The 26,869-nt window shown below is 36.1% G+C and overlaps 1 protein-coding gene across 3 annotated transcripts in view; it reads right to left on the bottom strand.

Annotated features, from left to right (window-relative positions):
- Positions 1-26,869, bottom strand: part of EPHA4 (EPH receptor A4) — a 159,540-nt gene that overhangs the window by 28,825 nt on the left and 103,846 nt on the right. For all 3 annotated transcript variants that reach the window (XM_074191273.1, XM_074191274.1, XM_074191275.1), the window contains exons 6-11: positions 13,484-13,608; positions 12,323-12,482; positions 10,195-10,306; positions 4,190-4,248; positions 2,145-2,258; positions 1,734-1,919 (exon numbers count right to left, since the gene is read on the bottom strand). In XM_074191273.1, coding sequence (XP_074047374.1) covers positions 1,734-1,919; positions 2,145-2,258; positions 4,190-4,248; positions 10,195-10,306; positions 12,323-12,482; positions 13,484-13,608 — 756 coding nt within the window. The remainder of the gene's footprint in view (positions 1-1,733; positions 1,920-2,144; positions 2,259-4,189; positions 4,249-10,194; positions 10,307-12,322; positions 12,483-13,483; positions 13,609-26,869) is intronic.

Below are 26,869 nucleotides of genomic sequence, written 5' to 3'. Positions count from 1 at the left end.
AGAAGTATTTAAACAGAATGTTATCTTTTAATTAAAGGACTGAGGGACTCAGAGTAGCCCTGTAGGCCACAGAAAAATATCCTTTCTGTAAAACTAATCTTAAAAGGTAAAGCGAGATATTCTATACTAATTGCATTCCCAACCATAAGGAATATCATATTATGTATAGTTATTTGATCACCTTTTCTATTATTTAAAAATATCCCTGCTATAATGATGAAGATACACACACACACACACACACACACACGCACATATATATCACATTTTTTCTGTGGCAGAAAATATAATTTTGAAGTTTATACTTTATTCTTATAGAAAGACTGTATATCTGTCTAGATATTTATAGATTGAGCTCTTGATAGACATTGGTTGTTTTAGGTACCTCTATTGCTTTTTTCAAGAATTCCACTGTGGGGGAAGAAGCAGGGAACTCTTAAGATGTCTCTGAGAAGTATTAATAACATCCTCTTGTTTTTATATCTCAAAGCATATTTCCCCTCCCTCAGCATCTAATGAAGCACTCTTTGTATTTTATTAATTTTATTTTCATAACCTCTTATATCTCTATACATATAGTAATCCCATTATCTTACACATTGGGCATTTAAAAAAATCTTATATAAACCACATTTTAGGATTATATTTATATTACATTTTATATATATATATATGTATATATATATATATATATATGATGTGACCTAATATAATGTAACATTATATTATATTGTATATTAGATCATATTATATAAATATATACATATTTAGCACTGGAACAGACTTCAGAGGTCATCTAGTCTAACCCTTTAATTTTACAGATGAGGAAACTCTGGTGTTTTAGGTACAGCAAAATAGCAGAGTGAAGATTTGAACCAAGGTCCTAGAACTGCAAATCCAGTGCTTTTCTCCCTCTGTTAGACACGGTGCCTCCCTCACTCAAAGAAGCACTGGCTTCACTGAAAACATACTTCTGAGTTTGCTCTGATCCTCACCTCATTGCAAATGTACCATGAGGGCACAATCCTTGCACATTGGCCTTGGAATAGAGCCATTCCAAACAAAAATTGCTTCAACTCTACTGTCTTCTTGCCACTTTCTAAGCTGGGCTGAGCCAGCCTTACAGATGTATTTAGGCTTTGGCTTGGAAACAGCATCTGCTGAGCTCTGTCATATTTTAACTGAAGCGTAGTTCACAGGCTCAGTGAATGCTAATGGACTAAGAAAGCAAGGTTCAACCAGGTGTTACTAGGAATGGGAGCTGAGCTTCAGAGGCCATAAATCAGAAAAAGCAGACAAGTCGCTAAATATAATAAAGATTCCTTCGACCCAACCCGCTGCATCTGGATTTGAAACTTCCAGCACAAGGTGTGGGTTAAAATTTTGTTATGTTTATGTAAAAAGGGTGTAAATCTATTTGGCTCACCATCTGCTCTTGCCTGTCCTGTGACAATCACTTTGGCCAAGCAGAGATTTGAACAATGCCATGGCATGCAAAAAAGTTGCAGTATTAATTTCCTGAAAATCACACACAATCTGCCTTGAGGTAGGGTATCAGACGAAACCATAAACCCATTTAGAGCTGACTACAAGATTAATGACTTGTCCTGCACTGATTTCCTCCTATTAGCAATCAGAGGATCTGCTCCATCTGTCATTTTCCTAGAAGGAAAATGTGGATTTAATTTCCCAGCGATTCCCAGATTGGCCTTGAAAAGGAGTGACCTACTTACATTTGGTGACTACGCCTTCTAAGTGGATGATGTTTGGGTGGTCAAACTGTCCCATGATGCTGGCTTCACTCAGGAAATCCCTCCTCTGTTTGTCCGTATAGCCAGCTTTAAGAGTTTTAATAGCCACACAGATCTCTCTCTTCCCAGGTACTTTGAGACGCCCACTGCACACTTCGCCAAACTCACCTTTGGGTAGAAAAAAAAAAGAACCATCCACCAGGATCTAGGGATTCATTCAGGATTACTTTCCCTACCCTCTACCCCAATCCAATTTTCTGCCACAATTCTCCATTGTTTGCCTAATTTTATTTTTTTACACAAGACTCAACATTATTCAGGAAATATTCTGTTTTTTTCTGTTAACCTAAAACCTCCCTATCAAAATAGGACTTGAAAAGTTTCAGTACTCACCCACTCCTATGACCTTTTCAATCTTAATACAGGATGCATCAATTTCTTTGGCAAATTCCCGAACAGCTTGGTTGGGATCTTCATATGTAAAAGGGTCAACATAGGTTCTTACACCTAAAAGGCAAAAATATGGCAGCTTGATTTAAGGCTTTGACTAGAAAAGTTTAGATATTTTGCAATATCACTCTCTAAACCTAAGTAAAATAAGAATTTAGAACTGAAGTCCACAATGGACACAAAATGTTTAGATTTTCATCCTGCTCTTTTTTAGTTAGGTATAAAAAATGGTTTATTTCCAAAAGAAAGCTCTAGATGCTGAAGACTAAAATTCTACTGCTTTTTTGTAATGTAAGAATGAAAAGAACATTTGTAGAGAATTGATCAAATGGGAAGAAAGGAGAGCTTTAAGGGAGAGATATGTTTTTTTTCACTTGCCAATCATTTTTTCAGGGTTGGGGAAACTTTTTTTCTGCCAAGGGCCATTTGGATATTTATAATATCATTCAAGGATTATATTTGATCAAACATTTGATTAATTCACCCCTAAAAATCTCCTAGATTTATTGAATTTCATGTTTCACCTGCAATAGCCTATATACACCAGACCATGGGCCAGAGGCTCTCTGCCCCTGATTTAGGTGATTGAAGTATAGTTCCCCAATTAGCATAGTTTTCTAACATAGAAATGGACATCTAGAAATGGCTTACCAAATAGTGTGACTAATTAACCTAATTGAAATTTCCCTTTCTCTTCCTACTCTCTTATACCTACAATCTTTGACTCTTTCTACCATGTTCTATGTCATTAGACAACCTTATATTATTGACTTGATCATTCACTCAAGACTATGAAATTATTTCAATGTAGAGGAAATAGCTATATATATATATATATATGAAAAAATGATAGTTTAATAAACTCTGAAAATTCCAGACTTCTATATCATCCTTACCCCAGTGTTTGCCCAGGAATTCTTTCTTGGAAAAGTTGTTTCTTTTATCTTATATCTTCAAATAGGAGTATATTTTGTTTTATACTTCAAGGATCTAACATGTTATCAACTGTGGGACATTCACCACCTGAGCTCACAATCCACTATAATTAAATAGATGATTTTCAAATTTTGCTATAGTCCAAAAAAAAAAAAGCATCATCCTGTTGGTCAAATGGGTAGTGAGCCTTTCTGCCATGAGCTAAATTGGTCCTCTGAAAATAGCATATAATGTGATTTATACCAAGTCCCATATAGAAATATTTCCAGGTTGATAGGACTTGCACAAATGCCTCCTAAAATAGTCTGGGAGAACCCAGAGTCCTATCCATACCATGGTGAGGGACAGAGTAAGGTTTATTGAAGACCTTTGTGCTATATCACATTGACATTTTTATGACGGATGCTCAACAAAAATGAATCGAAGGTGGCAATGTCTTCCTCCACATATCAATTTTCTCATGGAAAGGAGGTGAATGAATTCTTGATGATTATACCAGTGACCCGGAGTTCTAGAAAGTTCTATTAAAACTGAAAGCTGTCACATACAGAATCAGACTGCAAATCTAAGCTCCAGTTTTGTGAAGTTTAGAGACGCTGGTCTACAGAAAGTTCACCATCAGGTGATGATTTTTGTTGTTCCTGTTGCTCAGAGCTAAGTCCCCCAACAAAAGCTTGAAGGAATTCTAATCTGCCTCACCCAAGAGAGGGCTTACATGAATGAAGTAATAATGTCAAGCCCACCCAGCTGAAAAGGAGTCAACAAGTATTATAACCTTTTAGGCTAGAAAGCAAAGAGAGGGGAAAAGTCGGGAAAGGTTTAAGGAATTTCCTGCTCTCAAAGCCTTTATCTCTTAAAAAAAATAATAAAAATCTCATGCAGCTATTATGACTTGATTCTCTTGAAGTGAATTACTTTGAGTGGCTGCATGAAAGGAAAACACAAAATCGGTCTCTCCAGATGAAGACCATTTGCATTTCCTAAACATAAGGACATGATATGAGCTTCCAAGAAGAGATCAAAAAACTCAACCTCCAAGACTTTTTTTTTACCTTGATTTAAATGTTTCTCTTCATCTGCTTCCTGCTTTGCCTTACTGTATTTACTCCGTCTGTTGGGAGAAAAGAACCAAACATTCAAATTTCAAAAAAATACAAATCTATTAGAATTTGAAATCAATACCTTATCTAAAGACAAACTAATAGTGTGAAATTAGTGAGTTCTAACTAATGAAACTTAAAATGAGATTCAAGTGATAATATCATTAACACCTAAAAATGGTACTCTTACTTTATTATTCTATAGTTGAAGCATTCTGTTTCAATGTGGAAATCTTTATGCCATACCCTTGAGTACCTTTCGATCTAGCCTTGGGACAAGTAATCAAATCAACCTTACTATTTCTGGAAAGAATATTGTCAATCAATTCTCCTATAGTTTTATTCACCAACTCTGTAATCTCCAAACCCAAAACACAACTCCCTGGACACTCCTATATCAGATGTAAGCAATCAAGGTCTTACTTTGTGACCTTACACAAATAGCTTCAACTTTCTGGGTTTTATTTGAAAAGAGATAGTTTGAGTCAGATAATCTCTAAGGTTTCCTTCTGAAGCTAACTTTCTATAAGTATCACAATGCTCTATTCTCTAAGCAATTGAATTCACAGGTCCTTTAAGTCTATCAATTCATTCTGAAATATAGAAGAGCAGACACAAATCAAAGTACTAAGGATGTCAACAAACAACTTTCCACAGAGAGAGTCACATATGGTCACAAGTGCCTATGTGATTTTCATGATATTGGAATTCCTAAATTCCTAAAACCTTTATCTGAAACTACAGGAATAACTTTAACCTGTTCTAGGTCTAAAATACTGATTCAAAATACTTTGCATCAAAAAAAGACAAAAAAAAGTTCAGGAATGATAGCTTTTGTGCCTAATTTTGATTGTCTGTAAATTGGTTTAGTCAAGTATCACGCATCTTTACTTCCAAAAATTAAATTCTAATACAGAAGTCCCAGTCAGTAAAGAATGCTAGTAGTGCCCTCCCAGAATCAAGCATGTTTCCCAAAGTACACAAGACAAGAAAAGACATGAAATTACAATACTATTTGATTTGAAGTTCCATACCTAGTCCCTTTCATACAATGAATGGGATGGATATTTAAATACAGAAAGAAATTAATGTAACTGGGTTGGAGTTAATGATAAAGTTTAATCATTTAAAACATCTTTAGGTCTGACTTTGGAGAGGGTAAGGTCATGCTAAAAAAAAAAAGAAGACAAAAGAAACACAAGGATTATTGTTCAAACACTAATTGTAGCTTATTAACTTTTAATAATACCTTTAAAAACAAAAATACCCCACTTCCAATCCTAGCTTTGTCACCTGTTGACCTTTTCGCTTTGGTTCAGGGTAAGGAACACTGAGGGCAGTTATTGTCTAGGAAAGAAAACCCCTTGGCAACTCATTCAGTCAGTGGGCCAGAGGGAAACACCCTAAGCTCAAGAAGACCTAACATTCAGAGGTTGCTTCACCTGAATGACAGAAGGAAACCTTTGTGGGAAGTTTGAATTTGGTAATTATAGGGATTTGGATGGTGCTGATTAAAAGGAGTGGGGGAGGAGGGAGAAGAAAGAATAAAGAGAGTACACACAAGTTTTCAAAACTGCAGGAGTCCGAGAATAGAAAAAGCTACAGGTGAGCCTGAAAAAAAGAATGATGAAGGCCTTCCCATAGACTAAGGGAAATCTGTAAAAAAGGGTATTTAACCAGCTTTGTTCCAAAACAGCATGGGCTCCTCAGAACAGCCTTCTCAACAAATGTATTCCAGTTGGCATCTTGACTATTCCCAAACCAGACAAAAGAAAACAAATAGACAAATCCAGAGTTAGGTCTTATCTGATTAAGATACTAACTTCAATGCTCCAGGAGAAGGGTTTGATTGATGTAGTCCACTGTTCCAAAACTAATTAGTAAAAGGTAGGTAATTTATTCAACTGGAGTACAGATTAAAAAGTAAAGCAATCTAATAACCAGAAGGGCTCCTAGGGGACACTCTCAAGTTTCCGCTGTATTGTCAGTGAGGATTCATAAAAGCCATCCTTCTTGCCTCCCCCCTTTCAGGAGCCTCTCTGGCCCTTGCACCAAATGTTTCCTAACTGTTCTTTGCAAGCGACATTTTAAGATGGTTGGACTATAGTAACACAATGGTAAGGAGCCTGGTGGAAATGTTCAGGCAGCACCATCTGCCCTCTCTCATTGTATGAATTTTCATGACTTCATCAGTGCCAATTTAAGTTACCGTTCATTCTTATGTGAACATAATCTTCCAGAAGAACCAAACAGAGCACCCAGGGAAGAAGCTGGCTGAATGGAAACAGGCCAGCATCCCAAGAGTCGGTTTTTTATTTTCAATGGAAGAACTTAACCTTCAACAAAAGCAGGAGGCACATTTTTGAAGTCTGACTTGGCTGTACATTTTACTGGTAAATCAATTCATATGGAAAGTAGGTCCAAATTTGGAAACTTTGGGAAAATGGCCTTAAAACATCCCAAAACATTGCTGGCTATCACAACTGGTTAAAACTTTATTATAAATGATGCTATTGTTAGGCTTGAATTCTTTTTAAGATTCATCTAGGAGTTGGGAAATTTGTTCCTGCCATTAACTTTGAGAAATGAATTGGTAAAAGCCTTTATTAAGTGCTTATTATAAGACTAGAAATGAGCTAAGATATTAATTTAAGAATGAACATCCAGAGAAAGGACAAGGATAGCCATAGATGAGCATAGATTTAGAACTAAAAGGAACTAGAATTAAAGCATCTGAAGCTGTCTTTGAACACAGAAGATGAGTCTTTTGAGACTTCAGTCTTGACCCTCAATCTACTGTGCCACCTCATAAAGTTGTTTTGAGGCTCAAAGTATAAAGTATCTTCTAAACTTTGAAAGGATAATGTGTCATGAAAGTGATGATGATGATGATGATGATGATGATGATGATGATGATAATGACTGTGGTGGTGATTTTGTAGTAAATGGGATTCTCATTCAGGTATGTGTTAGAGTAGATACTTTCTAATAAAAGGAAATATGCCTGAAAGGTAGCCAGCCATGGTGGATTGAGTTCTGGCTGTGCCATTTACTAATTTATAACCTTTACCTCTTCAGCCTCAGTGTCCTCATTTATAAAGGGAGAGGGCTAGACTCAGAGTAGTTTCCAGCTCTAAAAGTGTGCTTTGAAGAAGAGAGTACTTAGAAGAATTGGGGCAATCAGCAGAGGAGGTCATTCTAATTTCCCTGGCTTTGTTTCATCTGTTGCTTTCCAGAAGTTTCTGCCAAACTCTGGCTCATCATCCAAAGGGAGGGAGGATCCCCAAAGGGCTCCTCTTCTCAACTACCTTTCATTTTTACTCTTCCCTAAAAGCCTAGGCAAGACTTTTGTCCCTGGTACCTGTCTCTTCTTTACCTGTTCTTGTCCAATTTAAGCACTACCAGTCTGAGATAAAGAAATAGACAGCCAGAGTGGGAGAAGAATCGGCTGAGTGTGCAGTAGCCGCAGTGAGCCTGTCAACCACCTGGCTCCAGGCAGCCTTTCCTTTGACAGCTTTATGGCCAATACTAAAGAAGAATCAATATGAGGGCAAGGGGTTGACATTTCATTTTCTAAAAAGTGATCCATTGAGGGCCAATCACCAAACAGTGTTTATCAGCCTTGGGAAGTGACATTTTTTTTTCTTTTACGAGGGAGATGGGACTGGAATCATCTCTGGAAACTCAGCAAGCGCAATTCTCCAAGGTGACGACTCATAATTAGAAATCCAATGCATCTAGCTATCAATCCTGCCTTAAATAATAAAGTGATCAATAAAACCAGAAAGGAAATTAAGTCATCAAGCTTGACGATGCTATTTTCTGTAGCCATGGCTTTTAATAAACCTGCCTCTCTATATTACATTTTCATATGGTCAGATTTCCTTTCTTTGGACCAGATCCTAAGCTAGAAGCTAAACCTCAAAGAGAAAACTATTACAATGAATAATGAGTTATTTATAATTACCTAGATTTTGCCACTTTATATAAGATCCCTTAAGTGTGTTTTTTTTAAAAAGAATAAATCAAGAGCAAAGTTGGAATGACTTTAAGAGAAGGACCAGACAATATCAATGGCTATTTGCTTTTGAAAAGGGACAGTCAATCTACCTTTCTAAGAGGTAAGATTTACTTTTCATGAGATTATTTTCTTACCCAGCACTGAGACATTATATAATGCTTTGTTTTCACTTGAAATCTGAACTTCCAGAGTCACCTTGAGCCTTTTCAGAAAGAAATGCCATGAGAAATAAACTAGGCTTCCAAGTTCCCTGTCTCAGTAAACGAACATTTACGAGGCATGTTCAGAATGTCTCTTCTAAGGGAAATGTTTTAAGGGATTGATCGATGTTTGTAGTGAAATAGCATTCCTTTTTTGGTAGGGATTTTAATTCTGGACCTACAGAACTCTAGAGAGGAGGGAGGGAACCTTCAAAGTTATGTAGTATAAACCCTTTATTTTAAAGTTATGTAGTATAAACCCTTTATTTTATAGATGAAAAAACTGTGATCCAGGCAGGACAGTTTGGGCAAAATTACACAGGTAGAAAAGCAGAATCAAGATTCACATAGAGTCATCATTTTTCATATTTATATCTACTTTGTTCATATCCATTAATCAATAAACAATTATTAATAGCCACAAATTAGTAAATAGCATAGCCAAGACTTGAATCTATTCTCCAATCCAGTGCTTGATCCACCTTGGCAGGCTGCTTTTCAGGTGCATCTTAAAAGTACCCTCTTCACCAAAGTGATTTAATGCAGACACTTGCAGATAAAGTGAAGAAAACTTTCTTAAATAACCCAAATTGCAGCCAATTTGTTCAGTCAATTTGCATCTGACTCTTTGAGCTTCCATGTGGGGTGTTTTTGGTAAAAGACTGGAGTAGTTTGCCTTTTCTCTCTCATTTTACAGATAAGAAACTAAAACAAACAAAATTAAGTGACTTGCCCAGGGTCACAGGATTAATAAGTGACTAAAACTAAATTTGAACTCAGGTCTTCCTGACTCCAGGTCTGGTACTCTATCCACTGGACCACTTAGTTACCCTAACAGCCAATAAATAAATGGATGTGATACTTTGTAAATAATAAAGCCTTTTAGAAATTTCAGTAATAGTTGATGCTACTCTACTGTCACATGGCTAGATTAAGCCAATGTTACAAAAATTAGTAAAAACAGCACAGAATTCCCAATTCCTGGGAATCTGTCCTGATGCCTTCATTCACTCATTTAATGACATATTCAATAAAAACCACTGTTCTAGGCAATGGGATAAAATAATATTTACTAAGCAGAACTCTAAAATGATATTTCTTGTTTTTAATTTTTTTAAAATGATATTTCTTAAAATTCTTTGTAACCACAGTCATGTCAGTTTATCTTCTCTGAAGTGAAAATTCCACTTATAAAATGGAGCTAATAGCATCTGTACCTTTCAGGGCTGTCCTTAATCTCCAATGAGATAACATAGTAAATTCTAGAGAAATGGTATCATTAAACTTATTTTAAACAACAGTTATCATCATCATCATCATCATCATCATCATTTTACAGGTAGCATACATAGTATTTGGTATAGGCTACACTATTAATAAGTGCTTATTGCTTAGGTTTTTAATCTCTTTTAGCCACAAACAATCATCATAGGAGATATGAATAACCCATTAAATTCATGAACAATTTTAGTATCAGTCTTCAGATGTGAGCAAGGCTACCTCTGGCTGCTATTATTACTGTTATTACTTTTTCAGGAAGGGCAGTTAGAAGTGGACCACATCCTAAGAAGGGCAGAGGCCCCCACAACTGAAGATCAAAGAAACCTGGGAGGGAGCTTGTAATGCAAATGTACTTTTATGATGCTAATCCAAGAATGTAGCTTTGTGTAGAGGAGACAAAAGCTTCCCTTATGAAGTAGGAGGAGGGGCCCCAGGCTGGAGGCTTAAATCTTTACCTCCGGCTGATGACAAAGGCTGCAATCAGAATGACCACTAGCACCACACTGCCAGAAACAGATACCAGGAGAACAGTGGAGTTGGTTCCATCTCCAATGATTCGAGAAGGCACTGGAAAAAAAGAAAATGAGACAGTTTGCTGTAAGACACAACACCTTCAACTTCAGTGAGGATGATGGGCGGGCAAGAGAGCCTTTCTCTCCACCACAACTTTCCCTTTAGAATCCTCCTCCTAGCCCTCTCAGTGCTTCATTAAGCATTCCTTCAACACCTCCTTCCAGACAGTTTTAATGAGATAAAGACTTTTTCAGAGCCTAGAGAAGAGCTCCATCTTGCCTGCTCCAACTCATGCCTCAGTGGAAAGACATAATAGGAAACCAAGAGGTATAAGATTCTATTGCTCTGAATCTGGAATAAGACACTGCCTGTATGACTTAAGCAAGTTGTTTCACTTCCATACCTTATTTTCCTCACCTGAAAATATTCTTTACCTGTATTAAATGACCTCTGAAGTCCCTGGCACTTATGAAATCTGGAATCTAAAAGGTTGTATCATCAGCTAGTGAATACACTACCCACTATTTTGTTGAAAAATAAAAAAGAGGTTGCTTGTGATCAGTGAAAAAATGCCTGGTTCTGGATTCAAAACTAGACTCTTCCATCTATTGCCTGTCCGACCTTGAGCTTTAACCTTCTTTGGTCTCAATTTCCTACTCTGGAAAACAGGGGGTTTGGACTAGATTGGTCTCTTAGAACATCTCCAACTCTAGATCTATGATCATGGAATTGAATAGTCAAAGTTGACTACTATATTTCCCAACATTCCACTGGACTCAATAGTTATCAAGTGCCTACAAGGAATAAGGTCAGGTTCTCAGGTTCAAAAGACAAAATATTCCCTGCCCACAAGAAATTTGAATACTACCCTCCTATAAGGAACCTGCTCAAATTACATAGACCTCCTCTTCCTCCATCTTTAAGTCCAAATTTGTCTGGACGTTTCTTGTGCAATACTTTTTTTTATGTTTTTGCAAGGCAATGGGGTTAAGTGACCTGGCCAAGGTCACACAGCTCCTAACCTCCTGATTCCAGGGCTGGTGCTCTATTCACTGCACCACCTAGCTTCCCTAAAATACTTCCTTTAATTAGCTCTGGGGAAAAGCATCAGTCAAAAAAAGAAGGTAAAAAGAAGGTGTTTTTGATCCAATCCTCTTTCAGTTTACTCAGAAGATCAGCCCTCTAACCATTTTGCTACTCTCTTATTTTCCATTTCTCCCATCTACTGACTCCTTAGGTGCTTGTAAACATGCCCATAGGTCCCTATCTTTCTGTACAATCCTTGCTGGCTATCAAGAAAATCTATGATCAAACCATGGTTCCATCCTAATGGAAAGTACAGTATACTATGAAGAGAAAACTTATAAATAACTAATACAAAATAATGGAGCATCAATCAATAAAAAAGTAGAAGGAAATTATTTTATGAGGACCAAGGCAGGGTTAGGAAATTATGTGATCACAGAAGGCTTCTTGGAAGAAGTGATGTTTGTGTTAGACTTTAAAAGATAGATAAGAATTCAAAGAGGCAGAGCAAGTTTAGAAGGTTCTAGTTATGTTGGGAAAAGAGATTGGAATTTCTAGGATACAAATAAGTACAGAAAATTGTGAGTTGGATTGATGGGATGGACAAGTAAGATATGGCAGAGCTGGAAGGAGATGGTATAAGTTGAGACTAGAAACAAACACCTTAAATGGAGAATTTGTGAATAACATAACAGGATTTTCAAGTCACAGTCACTTATTTCAAGCAATTTTCAATACAACAAAGTCTCTGGATGAGTCCTTAGAAAGTCATTTGATATTCAGTTTAAGAATTAAATGTAATAATACTTGTAAGGCCCTTTACTGACCTTAAAGTGCTTACAAATTTGAGTTACAAAGATACACAGTTTTACTATTAATAGGAATTAATCAGTACTCATAGGTAGAGAAGAGCACATTGCAGACTTGAATGAATCTCACAAGTAAATGTCAGCTGTGATTTTTATTATTGTTACTCATATTTTTATTGCTCCTATGAAAGTCTCAGAAGGAATCTGCTCTTGCTCAGACCCGAACTACTCTTACCTGTGTTGGTGGTGACTTCGAAGGGCTCACTGAAGTCCCCATAGCCAGCTGCTGTTCTGGCTCTCACATGGAAAACATAGGAAGTCAAGGGATTCAGACCTTTGATGTCAGTGTTCCTGGAGGCTGTCCGAACAATCCTATAACTGCGTTCATTCTGATCCTACATGAGAAGGCATAGGTGGAAGAAAAGGTGAAGCTGATGAAAACAAAAGCAAATTCATTTAGGAATTGACAACATATAGAGATGGCAGTTTTTTAAAAGTCTCAAATGCACTTCATTTTGCTAAGTGTGATTTTTTTTTTTCTTCTTGGCTCTCAACCAAACAGAAAAGACTTAAGATAGTAAGGTATCAGTGATCACTTTTGACACAGAAGACTGGAAAGCTCAGGTAAACATCCAGATCTTTGATTATAATCTCTTCTGACAATAACCCCTAATGAAAACCGGTAGGCTTCCTCCCTCAACAATACACAACAGCAATAAGTACATGGAGGACTCTGTCAGAATCTTCTTTGTATTTTCTGGCTACGAAATGTCAAAAAAAATGTTGTAATCTAGTTTGAATAAAAATCTTCTGTCCTTTTCTGCTTTTAATAGGTTGCAAATAAGCGATTATCTTTTTTTTTAAAAAGAGAAAGAGAAGGTAATTGTTCATTTTCTAGACAACCTTGCATGCAAATAGCTCTTTTCATAGTTCTTTTCTTGAAGAGAGACAAGTTATTTGTAAAAAAAAAATGTCTTTCTATAACTTAGAGAAGCTGAAGAATGTAATTTTCCCCTCCCCTATTTTCTATTAAAAGCCATCAAACTCGTACCATCATTCTGAACAGAAGCTTTGCACTTAAACAGAAGTTATTATTATTACTGTCTTATATGTCTCACTCTTACATTACTGTCTTGGCTAGTGTCTTGAGCTTTTTAAGTGACACTGATTTACATGGTAAATACCCCTCACTCCATCCTAAGAACAAAATGTACAGTTCATGCCAGCAGGCATTGTATTATTCCTATTAGTCAGAGTCATTATTTGAGCATATGAAGTTCATAACTGACCATGATTATTAGGAAGTCAAATATATTCAGCCTTGAAACTATGTAAATATCTAGGGCTAGTCTATCTTAATCAAAAGAAAATATGACCTCCTCTTTTTAAATCATACCTTTTCATAATATTTGACTTCATACTCTAGGATGACTCCATTTGGCCGATCAGGTTCCAGCCAAGCCAATGCAACACTGTATCTCGTTATTTCTTTAGCCTGGATCAAAGCTATGGAAGATGGAGCTGTAGAGAAAAATTAAAAAGACAGAAGCAAAAAGTTTATTTTAACAACTTTCTTAATATTAATGATCATAATGAGCCAATTTTATCCTTTATTTTTCTGTTTAAACGTGTACACCATCTTCATCCCTACTCCCTTCTCTCATTTCATCTTACAAAAGAGGTTTTATTTTTAAAGAATCCACAAACATTCTGGTTTCCTGGACTTTACTGTAAAGAGAATCTCTGAAGTCAGAGCTTGGTGGTCCAAAGTGCTCTGATGTTACACAGTGCCAATAGCCAATCCCTCATAAAAGGCCAAAGTTACAGAATGCTGACTTGGTTCTGACCTTTTGCAAAACACAAAAGCTTTTAGAAGAGGTTCTTTTAGCTCTATAAAACTTTATCATCCTCCCTCCAAAATACTAATGGGTGGCATTTTATTGGTCTTTAACTTCATTGAAAAAAAAAGATAGATAAATAGAAAAGAAAATTCATAGCTCTCTTAAGGGAATGGGAGTATGAGAAAAGAGAACGTGTCTATCCAATTCCCCGAAAAGGGAAACCTGATTCTGTAGTATAAACAGTTTGTATAATTTAACAATCCCAATTAAAATGTGGAACACAGAACCCTTAACAGTTTGTGCTGTGTAAAATCAGGAAAAATACAAACAATTAAACAATTGGTTTCTCTGATCAGAGATAGCATTTTCTAGCAGTTTCCCAATGGTTTTTTTTTTAGGGGGTGGCTGGGGAAGAAGAGTTGGCAAGTGGACAATGCCTCCCTCCCTTGACCCACACAGGAACAGATTCAGGACTCCACTGAGGAAACGGATTGCTAAAGATTTATGAGCCAGCCTGCCCAATTTCTGTTGTGCTGCTACTGTGTGGTCAAATCTCTAGCCAGCTGTTATCAAACTGTGCCATGGCTGACAATAACTGGTAAAAATGTGGGGTCTCCTGGGATAAAAGGAAACATTCATGAAATTTTTAATCTTATCTAACAAAGCTGTCCTGTAGAAGCAGAGATTAGAGGTCTTCCTAAATTGAATGCATTTTCTCTCCATTTATTTATTTATTTACTTACTTACTTACTTACTTACTTACTTATTTATGTCTCCCAAACTGTAGAACTGTATGGGATTTTACAAAACAGAATGAAAGCCAAACTTAAAAAAAATGGAACCAACACAATGCAATTGTATCAGCCCCTCCTCCCCCTCTAGTAACTTCCAAATACAAGGTAAGAAAGATAAATACAATTGTCACCCAAAATGAAAATGGAATGAAAGAAAAAAAAAAGCTTTAAATCCACTTGACCATATCCGACAGCTTTCCTGATGGGAATGAAAGCACAGAAGAATAAAAGAAGGATTCCCAGTTGAAGCAAACCATCACAGATCATCTCCTTGATTTAATGTTTGACAGCTTGGCATCTCTGTTAGAGATGCCTCCAAAGCTCAATACACACACACACACACACACACACACACACACACACAAACACACACACACACACACACACACACACACACACAGAAACACAGTTGGTAGCTCTCTCCTTCACCCACTATGCTGTGTACTTGTAGATGAGATGTCAAAAGGGAACACATACAAGAGATCAGAGAGAATATCTCCATCCTCATTAAAAGATGTGAGAGAAATGCCCTTAAGATAAGTGGTACTAAATTAGATGAGTAATCATTTCTGATATTTTCACAGCATTTTAAGTTGTACAAAAACACAGCTTCCAAATTGAAGGACACTAACCACTTTGAATAGGGTCACCTGGAGGTTCTGTGCCAAAATTCTATGGGTGGATGCTCTCTATTTTCTTACTACTGACCTGTAATTTGTCTATTTGAATAATGACTAGCTAGGTCTAAAGTGAAGATTAGTGAAGTTTCTTTAAATTTCCTTCCCCCATCCTTTAAAACAAGTGTCTCCAAATTATGGAAGGACTTTGAAAGTTTTTGTATTTTCCCCACTATCTGCACAAAAGTAGGAAATACCCTTGGCTATTTTCCCTTCCTTCTTTCAACCATAGTGAATAGTCCTAGCCTATGTTTATGCAATATTTTAAGTGCAGTGAAGGTTTTATTTGACTCTCACAACTCACCGGGGTCAGCAATAGTATTGTTATCATTCTATCCATGAAGCTGACTCAGATGAATGACTTCCCCAGGGTCACAGTGCTGCTAAGTGTAGAGGCAAAATTCAAATCCACACCTTTCAGCTCCTTTCTGGTAGGGTCCAGCAGAGTCTGGCAAATAGCAGGAGCTTACATCAATCTTGTGGATTGATTGACTCATTATTCTATGGATTTTGCTCTGCTGCCACCTTTGTCAAAGCTTCATTTGATCTTGTTCAGTTTAGTCCTATCTGATTCTTCATGATCCTGTGGACCGTACTATCCATGGGGTTCTCCATTTTCTTCTCACTGGACCCTAGGATCACATATTTTGTGATAGAAGAGACCTTATGGGTCATGAAGTTCAATATCCTAATTTTACAGATAAAGAACCACAGATTTAAAACTGGAAGGTTTCAAACAGGCCAACTGGTCAAATCCCCTTCATTGTCAATTGTGACCCATAATAATTAAGTGTCTTGCCCAAAGTCAGACAAATTAGTAAATTCTGAAGACACAGAATCTGAACTAAGGCCATCTAAATCTAAATCTAACATTCTTTCTATTGCTCAGAGACTTGCCCTAGATCACACTGGTAGCAAATAGCCAAAGTAGGATTCTAAGCAAGGACCTCAGAAAAAACAAATAGAAAGCACTATAAATCTAAGGAAACTGGAAACATGCTCCTTGGATCTTCTCTATTGGATATTGTAACTACCCCAATATAGGGAAGTCAAAAGAAGGCCCGCTCTGGCAATGAGTATTCTGTTCATGAAGTAAATGTATTACTTCAGGGTCACCTTAAAATATATATATATATATATATATATATATATATATATATATATATATATATATATATATATATATATACACACACACACATACATACACACACACACACACACACATACATACACATTTTTGAATTTGAATTCTCAGGCCTGGAAAAATGAAGAGGCTACAAAAAAACATAAGAAAGGGAGATGATAAACTTTCTTTTTTGAGTTGGATAGTAATTCTTTTGAGATAATGATAACCTGAAGTATACAAGGGAAAATCTGCCTATGGTCTGTGAGTGGTACTGATTAACTAAGGAGCTTTTTCTTTGACTGGTCTAGTCCTCATTTGCTACATGTAGGAAAGAAGCTGATTTTTATGTTAGAACTTAGGACTAGCATTATTTTGCTATTACTCCAAAAGGAAATGTGAGATCATGAAGACATGCCAGAATGATGCCGAGCAGGAGTTAACAAAAAAAAAATTGCTAGAATAATATAATATTTCTAGGCATTCACTGAGGGAAATACTGCTAGCAAAAATTGAAGGAAAATCAACTCTCAGTACCCTATGTGAGCATTTATGAAGAGATGAAGGGGGAAAATATGGGAGATACAGGGAAATAAGTTTCATATAAAGAGGAGAGTGCTCTTAGATTTGAAAAAAGTGGAGTACCCAATGTCATTGCTAATATGGAGGAAAAAGTCAAGTAAACAGGAAACCTGCAATTTTTCTCCAAGGCTTGGTCTAAGGTAAAATATTCAGCTTGATGAAGTTAATTTGCTCTTCTATTTCTGTTGTGGGGACTCCTTCCCCAACAAGCAGATATCCTAAATAACCTCTACCCAGTGCCCTAGAATTGACCACAATTTCCCTATCCTGTCCTATTTAGGTTTTCCTTTCCTGGCAGGGCAGAGCCCCCATACTCATCCCTATATCAGAACCATGCCAGCTAATGTATCTTAGAACCCATTCTCCCAGGATGTTTCTTTTTGTCAATATGATAACTCAATATTAAAGAGAAGGAGGGAAGAAGCAGAGTAGGGAGGGCAAATATTTGACTTTGTTTTGTTTTACTATTGCATTAATGCTGGGGGGGGGATCCTTACATTTAATAGGAATTTAAGGCCGGGGGAATCCCAGAATCTCAGAGTTGGAAGAATCCACCTAGAACATTTCTTCAGAACCCAAGAGGTATTCATTCACCCTCTATTTGAATATCTCTAGTTGGATGGGGTCTACTAGCCCCAACCACTGCCATCATGCCATGGAGCCATGCATAGAAGAGCAATTCTTCATTTTTATCTCTAGCAACCCAAGTTGTCTCAAGCTGCGTATGTAAAACATCTCTTCACTTTGTTGTTCAGTCATTTCAGTCATGTCTGACTCTTGGGGACCTCATTTGGGGTTTTCTTGGCAGAGATATGAGTGGTTGGCCATTTTCTTCTCCAGCTCATTTTACAGATGAGAAATTGAGGCAAACAGACTTACCCAGGGTCACCCAACTAGAAAGTACCTGAGATCAGATTGGAACATAGGTATTCCCAATTCTAGGCTTGACATTCTGTACACTACTCCAAGGAGTTGCTTCTTCTAAAACTACCTATATTCACAATTGAAAGAAATACCAGACTTGAACTAGATCAGCAAAGAGAAAGATGCATGTTTCTTTTCCTGTGCAAGTTCATGAACCCTATGATATTCATCCCCAAATCTGCAAACATGGGTTAAGAACCCATGGACTAAATCAAAGGTATAAATCACACAGGTGTGAGCAGAACCAGATTAAAATGCAATTGGAAAGCGTTAATCAAAATAAATGAAAATACAATAAAAACATAAACAAGATTACATTTTAAAACTAAATCAATATATGCCCATAGGGAGCTTTATATACCATTTAGCTAGTTCCATTTCTAATTGAGTTTGATGCCTCTGTACTAAACCAGATTTGAGGGATTGCCTAGATGGGCAGTACCTCTGAGCACTCCTTACTCTACCTAGCTAAATACATTTAAAATAATTCTGTAGAACAAACAGCATAAAGGAAGGCAGCAGGGTACCTAAGCTGATACTATTCAACAAAAAGCATGTATTCCAGCAGAATGTTAACTTTTTTTTTGTTCTTTGTTTTTACAAGTCAATGGGGTTAAGAGACTTGCCCAAGGTCACACAGCTAGGTAATGTGTTGAGGCTCGATTTGAACTCAGGTCCTCCTGACTCTAGGGGGCTGGTGCTCTATTCACTGCCCTTTAACTTCTATCTTAAAAGTAATGATATGTCCTGTTTTATTTTCTTTAAAATTTATCACTACATTTTGTTTTGACATAAAAAACAGCCTCTATCCCTTAAGAAAAAATATATATCTCCCCAAATTAATTTATCAAAATTCAGCTCAAGCTTCTACAGGATATTTATTCTGGTCCTTTTAGGAGTTAGAGGTCTCTGATTAAGATAGGACCATAGAGTCCCTTTTCTCAAGCTCACAATCTAACTGGAGAGACAAAATGAAAATAACAATGTACAAGTTAGCTATAGACAAAATAAAATTAGAGATAATCAAAAGAGGGAAGGTTTTAGTATGAAGGAGTATTGAAAAAAGGGTGCCTGTAGATGATGAGAACTGGGGAAATCAGAGTTGAAGAAGAAAGCATTTTAAGTATAGGGATAGTTGAGAATGTGATTTGTGTAAGAATGAGCAAAGAGACAGGAGCAGTTATATTTATTCTATGCATATAGTCTTAGTACATGTTGTCCCTTCCTCTACTCATACCAACACCTAAAATGGATGCTCTTTGATGATAAGAATTCTTTCATTTTTATGTCCTTAGCATATAATATAGTACCTATCATAGTAAGAGCTACCTAATAAATGTCTGTTCAACCAAACTGAACTGAATGTGTCCTTCTCTTTGGGGAATATGGAATAACATTGACCCTTGCACTTGGCCAGTTTTATTGACCTCAGAAAGTTGACTTCATTTACACTGGTGCATTCATTGTGTGTTTTGCTCTTTGGGGCCCTACTGCTTCACTCTGTTCACTTCATGGAAGTTCTCCTCCTTTTCTCAGAATTCTTCATATCTGTCATTCCTTTACAGTATAGTAATATTCCATTTTATTCGTACATAGAATTTTTTTCTGCCATTCTCTAATTATTGGATGTATTTTTTGTTTCTACCTTTTTGTTGTCAAAATATGAATATTTAGACTTCTTGAATTAATATTTTTCAATTAAATCATTTGTCTTTTATCCATCTCTCCTCCTTCATAAACATGAGGAGAAATAAAACAAAACAATATTACATTATTTAATTAATTTTTTAAAGGATTACATAGTTCATAAGTGTTAGAAACAGGATTCAAACATAAGTCTCTTAAATCCAAATATAGTGCTATTTCCATCAGGTCATTAACAATAATAATTTGCAGTTTTCAGATTATGTCCCAGAAAAAAGAGCTTCAAAGTAACCAAAAGCTTTAGCACTATAAACATTTGAATTGCATATTTTGATTTTAGAGGTTATAATGTGAATGGATTTCTTTTTTCTCCAGCCTCAAATCAACCTAACACTTTTAACTTTGTACCTGAGGAAATGCTTCTACTTTCCATCTGTAATCAATTTTTCTCATCACTTGAAGCCCTGGCTTCTTTCCAGGCCATTCTTTCCTGATCATTCCTGCATAGTCTACTCCTAGACAGAGGAGTGATGTCACTGTTCATAAAACTAAACATCAAACTGTACCAGCTTGACTTAACATTGGATATTTACTTCAATATAAAATGGATCATACAGTTATCAATCAAGAATCAGCAAATTAATAGTTAATCATTTATTTACAAACTAAAATTTACTTAATTTATGATTCCTACTCTTATGAGACAATGAATAAATGATTCTTTTATACTTCAGAGGCTGGTAAGAAAAGCCATACTGAGGAAGTTCCGTAGTTCTGATATGCTAAGACTGTATATACATGTATAACATCCTGTTCTCTCTGACGGGATTTTCCTTGGAATAAAATTATGTTTACAAGAAAATGGAAAAATTACTGCACTCTTAAATTTGGTAGTTGAATCCTAGATTCAAGACATTTTCCCTGAACCTTGATCTGGTCTCAAACAGATGAGGAAACTGAAACAACCTAGAGATGGTAAAATGTCTGCCAAAAATGATTCATATAAATGCCATTATTTGGGATCAAAGGACCTGGATCCCAAGCCTAGCTCTGCTATCCAACACCTTCTGTGTTCACTCACTGGTGGAGTAGGACTAGCTCCCTTCATAATTCTCATTCAACTCTCATTCTATTATCTGATAATGCTACTGATTTATTGCTAGATAAGGATTTAGAGCTAGTAGGGATCTTTAAGATTAGATAGTCCAATCACCATTGTATAGATAAGGACATCATAAAGCCCAGAGAAAGAAGGATTTGGTCAAATCAAAACAAATAGGAGTAGAGCAAGGATTCATACCAAAGCCTTCTGTCTCTAAATCTAAGATTCTCTTATTGTTAGATTTCTACCCAATTTTTAAAGCTTATCTCAAACATTACCTTCCCTATAAAAACATTCCTGGTTGCCTTCTCTTGCCAAATTGCTTATGCCCTTCAACCCCTTTTCCCTGTTAGGCATCATGTAGAACCTTCTGTCTTTCTTATGTACTTATCATTTATTAATTTTATTACAGCTATTTAATCTGTCATGTCTCTAGAGTAGACCATAAACTTCAAAAGAAAAGATAATAACTATATGAAAAAGTTCTTTCTTTCATAGTGTTGAATTAAAATAAAATTAATAAATAGAGGTTTTAATAAAGTTAAAATAGTTCCTGAATAAAATTGAATATAGATGAATGGCAAGAAATTAGAAATGAGAGAAATCTGTTCTGATAGTATTTGCCTCAACTCCCTCTCAAATCCATTTGAAGAAAAATCTAGGTAAGTCAAATCTCCCCAAAAGCTGAGCAAAACTGTTCTGAAATGGAAGTTTCAAGTTGAAATAGATCACTTATAATCTTAAAGAATTTTAGTAATAAAAAGATTGTCTGAAATATTTGAAGAATTCATCCATTATCTCTACTTAACTATTGAGAAAAAAGTTGACATGTAAGGGACCACAAAGATCCAAGAGGCTTTTACCAAATCTAGCATTTAAAAGTCCCTAACAATGATTCTTATATGTCATTGGAAACAGCCACGCAGCCTCCAGAATCCTCTGAAATAAAGAAAATGCCTCTTTTCATCTCTCTCTCTCTCTCTCTCTCTCTCTCTCTCTCTCTCTCTCTGATTTGAAAATGCTAAATACCAACCTGAGTCAATCAGGTCTCACAGATAGCTGTACAATTAAGAAAGTCATTACTCAGAGATGAGATATTCCAACATTTTTGTCAATCAACCTCCCCAAGTGGAGGTTCTATATGGAATTAAAGATAGGCATTCTTCTGCACATAACTGGGGTGTTCTTTCTGCTTGGTCTGAGAATTCCTTGTCTCATTTTCTGCTTACTTACTAAGAAATCTTACTTGCCAACAGAAACATGGCAAGATTCTGTGCCTCTATTTCCTCTAAGGACGAATGCCCATTTAAGGTAAACAGGAAAACAATTTTTGTCATTGAGGGAAAGTATGTAAAAATGGGACTGAAGACTAAGCCTCTTCTAATAAAAAAATAATGTTAACTGTTTTTCTTTTAAATTTTAAATGCTCTAGGTATAGAAATTAGGTCAGGAAATGTGAATTTGCTGATAGAGAAAAAACTTTTTTTAGCTATTATCTAGTTATAAATGTGTAGCATTCTAAGATCACAGAATTAGGGCGGGAAGAAACTAGACAGTATTCTAGTCCAACTCTCTCATTTTTGCAAATTAAAAAAAACAAACTGTGGTCCAGAGAGTGATTTGCCCAAGATCATTGTAGATCAGTCATCTCCAATTCTTTGTGATCCTATTTTGGGTTTTCTTGGCAAAGAATCCTGAAATTGCTGTTTCCTCCTCTAACATATTTTATAGATGAGGAAACTGAGATAAACAGGATCAAATGACTTATCAAGGGTCACACAGCTGTTAAGTCTCTGAGGCCAAATTTGAACTCAGTGCCTTTTGCCCAAGATCACATAAGTCACAGAGTCAGTATTAGAATCCAGGAGCTTTAATTCCAAATACAACAAACTTTCCCATGTGCCATGCCAACAATCTGGAATTTCGTGTCATTGTTCCTTTAATTTTTTCAAGACATTGCTGTTTATTATGATCATTACCACTTCAATGTGTTTGACGCAGATAACTTCACTTCTATACCCTTTTGGGCAGCTTATTCTTTTCCTTCAACTTTCACACCCTTGAGTGGAAACCCTCCACATCATCACATTTCTCCATTCTGAGATGCTCCAAAGATGCAATTTGCTGGAAGAAGGAACTCTTCTCAAAGTGAATATTTAAAGTGGGTGCCGGGGTTATAATATATTAGCTTGGAATATGGAGAATGAAGCCAGTGAGAAAGAAGCCCTTCTGAGGATGTCAAAGTCTAAATATACAGAAAGAGGGAAGCCTTCAGTTGTTCTGTTTAAAAAAAAACACACCTCCCCTCTTTTCAGACAGATGAATCATGGGCTTCATGCACTCCAGATCTGAAAAAAGGGAAAATAATCCTTCCAGATTCAGTTTCCTTTCTTACTCAACTGATTGCTAAATCAGAAACCAATAAGACAATGCCTAAAGCATTTCACTTTCCGACATTCATCTAGATCCATCCCAGTTAAAGATATATTAATCACAGGGACTCTAAAAGCCTAGATAATAAATATATACAATAAATCCTTCTTCTTGCCTTTCACCTTCCATACTCACAAATTTACATTTACAGGTCAAAAAAAATCCTTAAGAGCCCACTCCAGAAACCAACCAAATTAAAAAAAACAAAACAAAACAAGATTTATTAGTCTTTATCACACTTGAAGTTTTCTGACCTATAAGGGAAACCTTTCAAATATTGGTGAGGCATTGCTCATCCTACTAAGGCAACCTTTATTCTTCAATAAACAGATCTAGAAGGTGGCATCATTTTGATTTTTTTTTCATTTTGAATTTTAAGATGTGCTAATCATAGCCTGAGAAAGGAATTATTCCCATCACAGAAAAACCACACAAAGCAAGAAGAAGGAAAAAAAAAGTAAGAAAAAAAAGAAAAGAGGACATCTTTGAGAAGCTCAAAAGGAAAAAAAGAGAATGGGAAATTTCATATTGGTATCTTTGTCAGCTGTTTTTCACTGAGACCAGGTCATTTTGGATCTTGTTCCACATAGCAAATAAATTTTTTCAACATCACAAAGCAATATGGTTTATGTCTGCTGTTGTCTTTGTTGTTGCCTGAGATTTTATTTTTGACAAAAATAGAATTTGAATGAAACTATAGATTGTCCTAACAAAGTTCTCTTGTGCTTTGTCACCCACTTCACAGTTAAAATAGGGTTTAAATTTCCCACCAAAGTAAGCTATCTTTAGCTCTTTATTTTAAAAAGTGACCTTATCATCACACTTTTCAAAATGAGCAGCATGAATGACATCACCCAGTTGTCCACCTCTTTCCATATAGTGTGTATATATGTGTGATATATGTGTGTGTGTGTGTGTGTGTGTGTGTGTGTGTGTGTGTGTGTGTGTGGAAAGTATGGAAGATCTTTGAGCTCCAACCTCCAATGGGAAAAAAAAACACAAACTCCAACAGTTTTCCTGACATCAGCAAAATGGGTTCAGGGGCCATAGGTTATTGGAACTCTTAAAACTGAATGCCTATTTTATATTTTCCAAGTTGATGGAATATTTGTAAGAGCAGCAGGACATTTGCAAGAAGGGCCATAGTGTTCTTGGCTCAGGAAACCACTTTCTCTTTTTATGAATGGCACCTGAATCCATCATGGATAACCTCATTCTTCATCACTGTATCAATGAAGGTCCACCCTGTTATAAGCTGAGATAATGGGGAGTCAATTAGTGTCACTTATTATGGGAACACCTGTCCACTAAGACCTGGCCTGAGACCAACTCCATTTACATAGCCACTAAGCAGCAGCCAGATGACAAGGACTTGGGCCACTTACTGATGGAGCTGAGATTCAAGTAGGTGACCTAAAGTAAAAAAAGGTCCAGAGAACCATTATTTATCTTATGATCCATCAAATTCCCTTTCATATATATATATGCACTTGGAAAGAGAATCCTATTTTCCTAATGGTCATTTTAAAAGGGCAATCCTGACATTCAAAAGAACAAACTATCATAACTAAATAACTCAGAAAGCCAGCTCCTTACTGTTTTGTCAGCCCTAAGAAATCTTTGAAGCTGAATTCACCTTTCTATTTCCTTAAATTTAAAAAACACTGGAGCTGCTTACAGAATAGGAGAAAAACAAAACTGGCAAGTTCACAGACAAAGAATGCTTACAGTTCTGGATGGAAGGAAACAAGGGAGGACCAAGATAAGCCAACATAAACAATTCCACAACATTGGCTTTGGAATTGTATTTTTTTTTTTTACTACTATGGGGGCATTTTTAGGCTAAAGTTTCTTATCCTTTAGGATGACTACAAAACTTGGCTTGAACAGCAATGATTCTATGATTATGTGTAACAGATTCAATTCTAAAACTGGAAACACTTATGAAGTACCTGGAGTGAATAATGAATTGTGCTAAGAACTAGAAAACATAAGCGAATTAAGACTTGAAATTTATAAGATAGAAGATGAAAAAGTTGTTGGCATAGATAGGATCAGAAAAGTTCCCTAGAAGACCCAAATTCCAACTTATCTGGAAAATCATTCAAAGAATGAGGAACCATATTTTAAGAGAAGTTTGAGTATTATCCTTTATTAAGGTGACTCTTTTCTTATCTCATGGCCCATTTCAAAAGACAGTTTATCACATAGATAAAAGTCAGAGATAAGCTATAGAAAGGAAGGTATGGAGAACTTTTAGATTAAGTTATAATACAGTATATTTAAAATAATGCTGCTTCCTCTACCAAAAGACAAGGAAACATGGAAAGCATAGTCTAGATTTGATTGGGATTAGAGAAGGGAAAGAGCAGAAAGTAGTCATATTTGTACATATAGAAGATTAATATAAAACTGGACATTTCCCAATAGAGAAATGATCAAGGGATAAGAAAAGGCAAATCTAAAAGGAAAATATCTGAACTTTTTACAGTCATGGGGTGGGGTGGGGGGGGGCGCCACAGGGAGAAGCTCCAAATCATGAATAAGAAAAATGAAGAGTCAAGAGCATAAAAATTCAGAGAGAGTATCAGTAAAATGATGGTATTAGAATACAACTTGCAAATTTTTCAAGTTAAGCATGAAGGGGGAGAAGAGAGATTCTATGATCCTATTAATTTTAGAATTATGAGGGGGACACCTAAGTCTGATCTGATTGAACTACCCAAAGTAAGAATCTCTTGCAATGTTCCAAATTGTTTATGGATTACATCAAATGCAAAATATGAAAACATTTCCAAACATTCCAGAAAAGCTTTTTTTCTATTTTTTTAAAGTGACATTTGAAACAGTTTATATATTATACTGGAGTCTTGCCGTAATAAAACTTGCCACAATGGGAATTTTAGTGTAACAATGCTTCATTTTGGAAAACATCTGGGATGTACCAGAAAGATGTCAGTTTATCTTACTTATAAAGAGTCCCACAATTTGGGCTCCCTGAATGGTATTGGAGCATGGCTCCATTTCACTATCATCATTGTTTATGGAAGCTGTCTGGTTCATGGCCTGATAAGGAAAAAGTTCCCTCCAAAGTTGGTATCCATGAAAAACACCATCTTGAAGCGAGTTAAGGGGAAAGTTAAAGGCTTTCTTATTCATCCTTCTCCTTGAAAATAAGCTTCACAATATGTTCAGAGAATCTTCCACGTGAATGATCTGTTGAGATTCACAGACCGTGATTTTCAAATCTATGAGTTCATTATAGTTCATGTGTTTAGAGAAGATGCTACAAATACTGCCATTACTCCTTTTGTTTTCCATGGCAAGTCTAACTCATTGAGATACAATAGAGTGTTCTTACTTTTATAGGATTTGATTCTTCATTAAATTGTTTAATGTTATCATTTTTTTCTTAAAAGACAAAATTGATGGAATCCTTAAGCCTATAATTTACACTCCCTTATTCAAGAGAAAGAGGACTCCATGGTCCAGCCAACTATGGACTATTTGCAACAGTTAATGTAAAACACTGTCTCCTATTGCACAGGCTATTGTCTCCCATGCTTGGAATTATTCCCTCTTCATGCCACCTTCCACAATTCCTACTCTATTTCAAGAATCAAAGGGTCACCTCCTATAGTTCACCTAGCTTGACCTTC

The sequence above is a fragment of the Macrotis lagotis genome, chromosome 6, assembly GCF_037893015.1.
Source record: "Macrotis lagotis isolate mMagLag1 chromosome 6, bilby.v1.9.chrom.fasta, whole genome shotgun sequence".
Lineage (NCBI taxonomy): Eukaryota > Metazoa > Chordata > Mammalia > Peramelemorphia > Peramelidae > Macrotis > Macrotis lagotis.
This window is presented reverse-complemented; position numbering and strand designations above follow the sequence as displayed.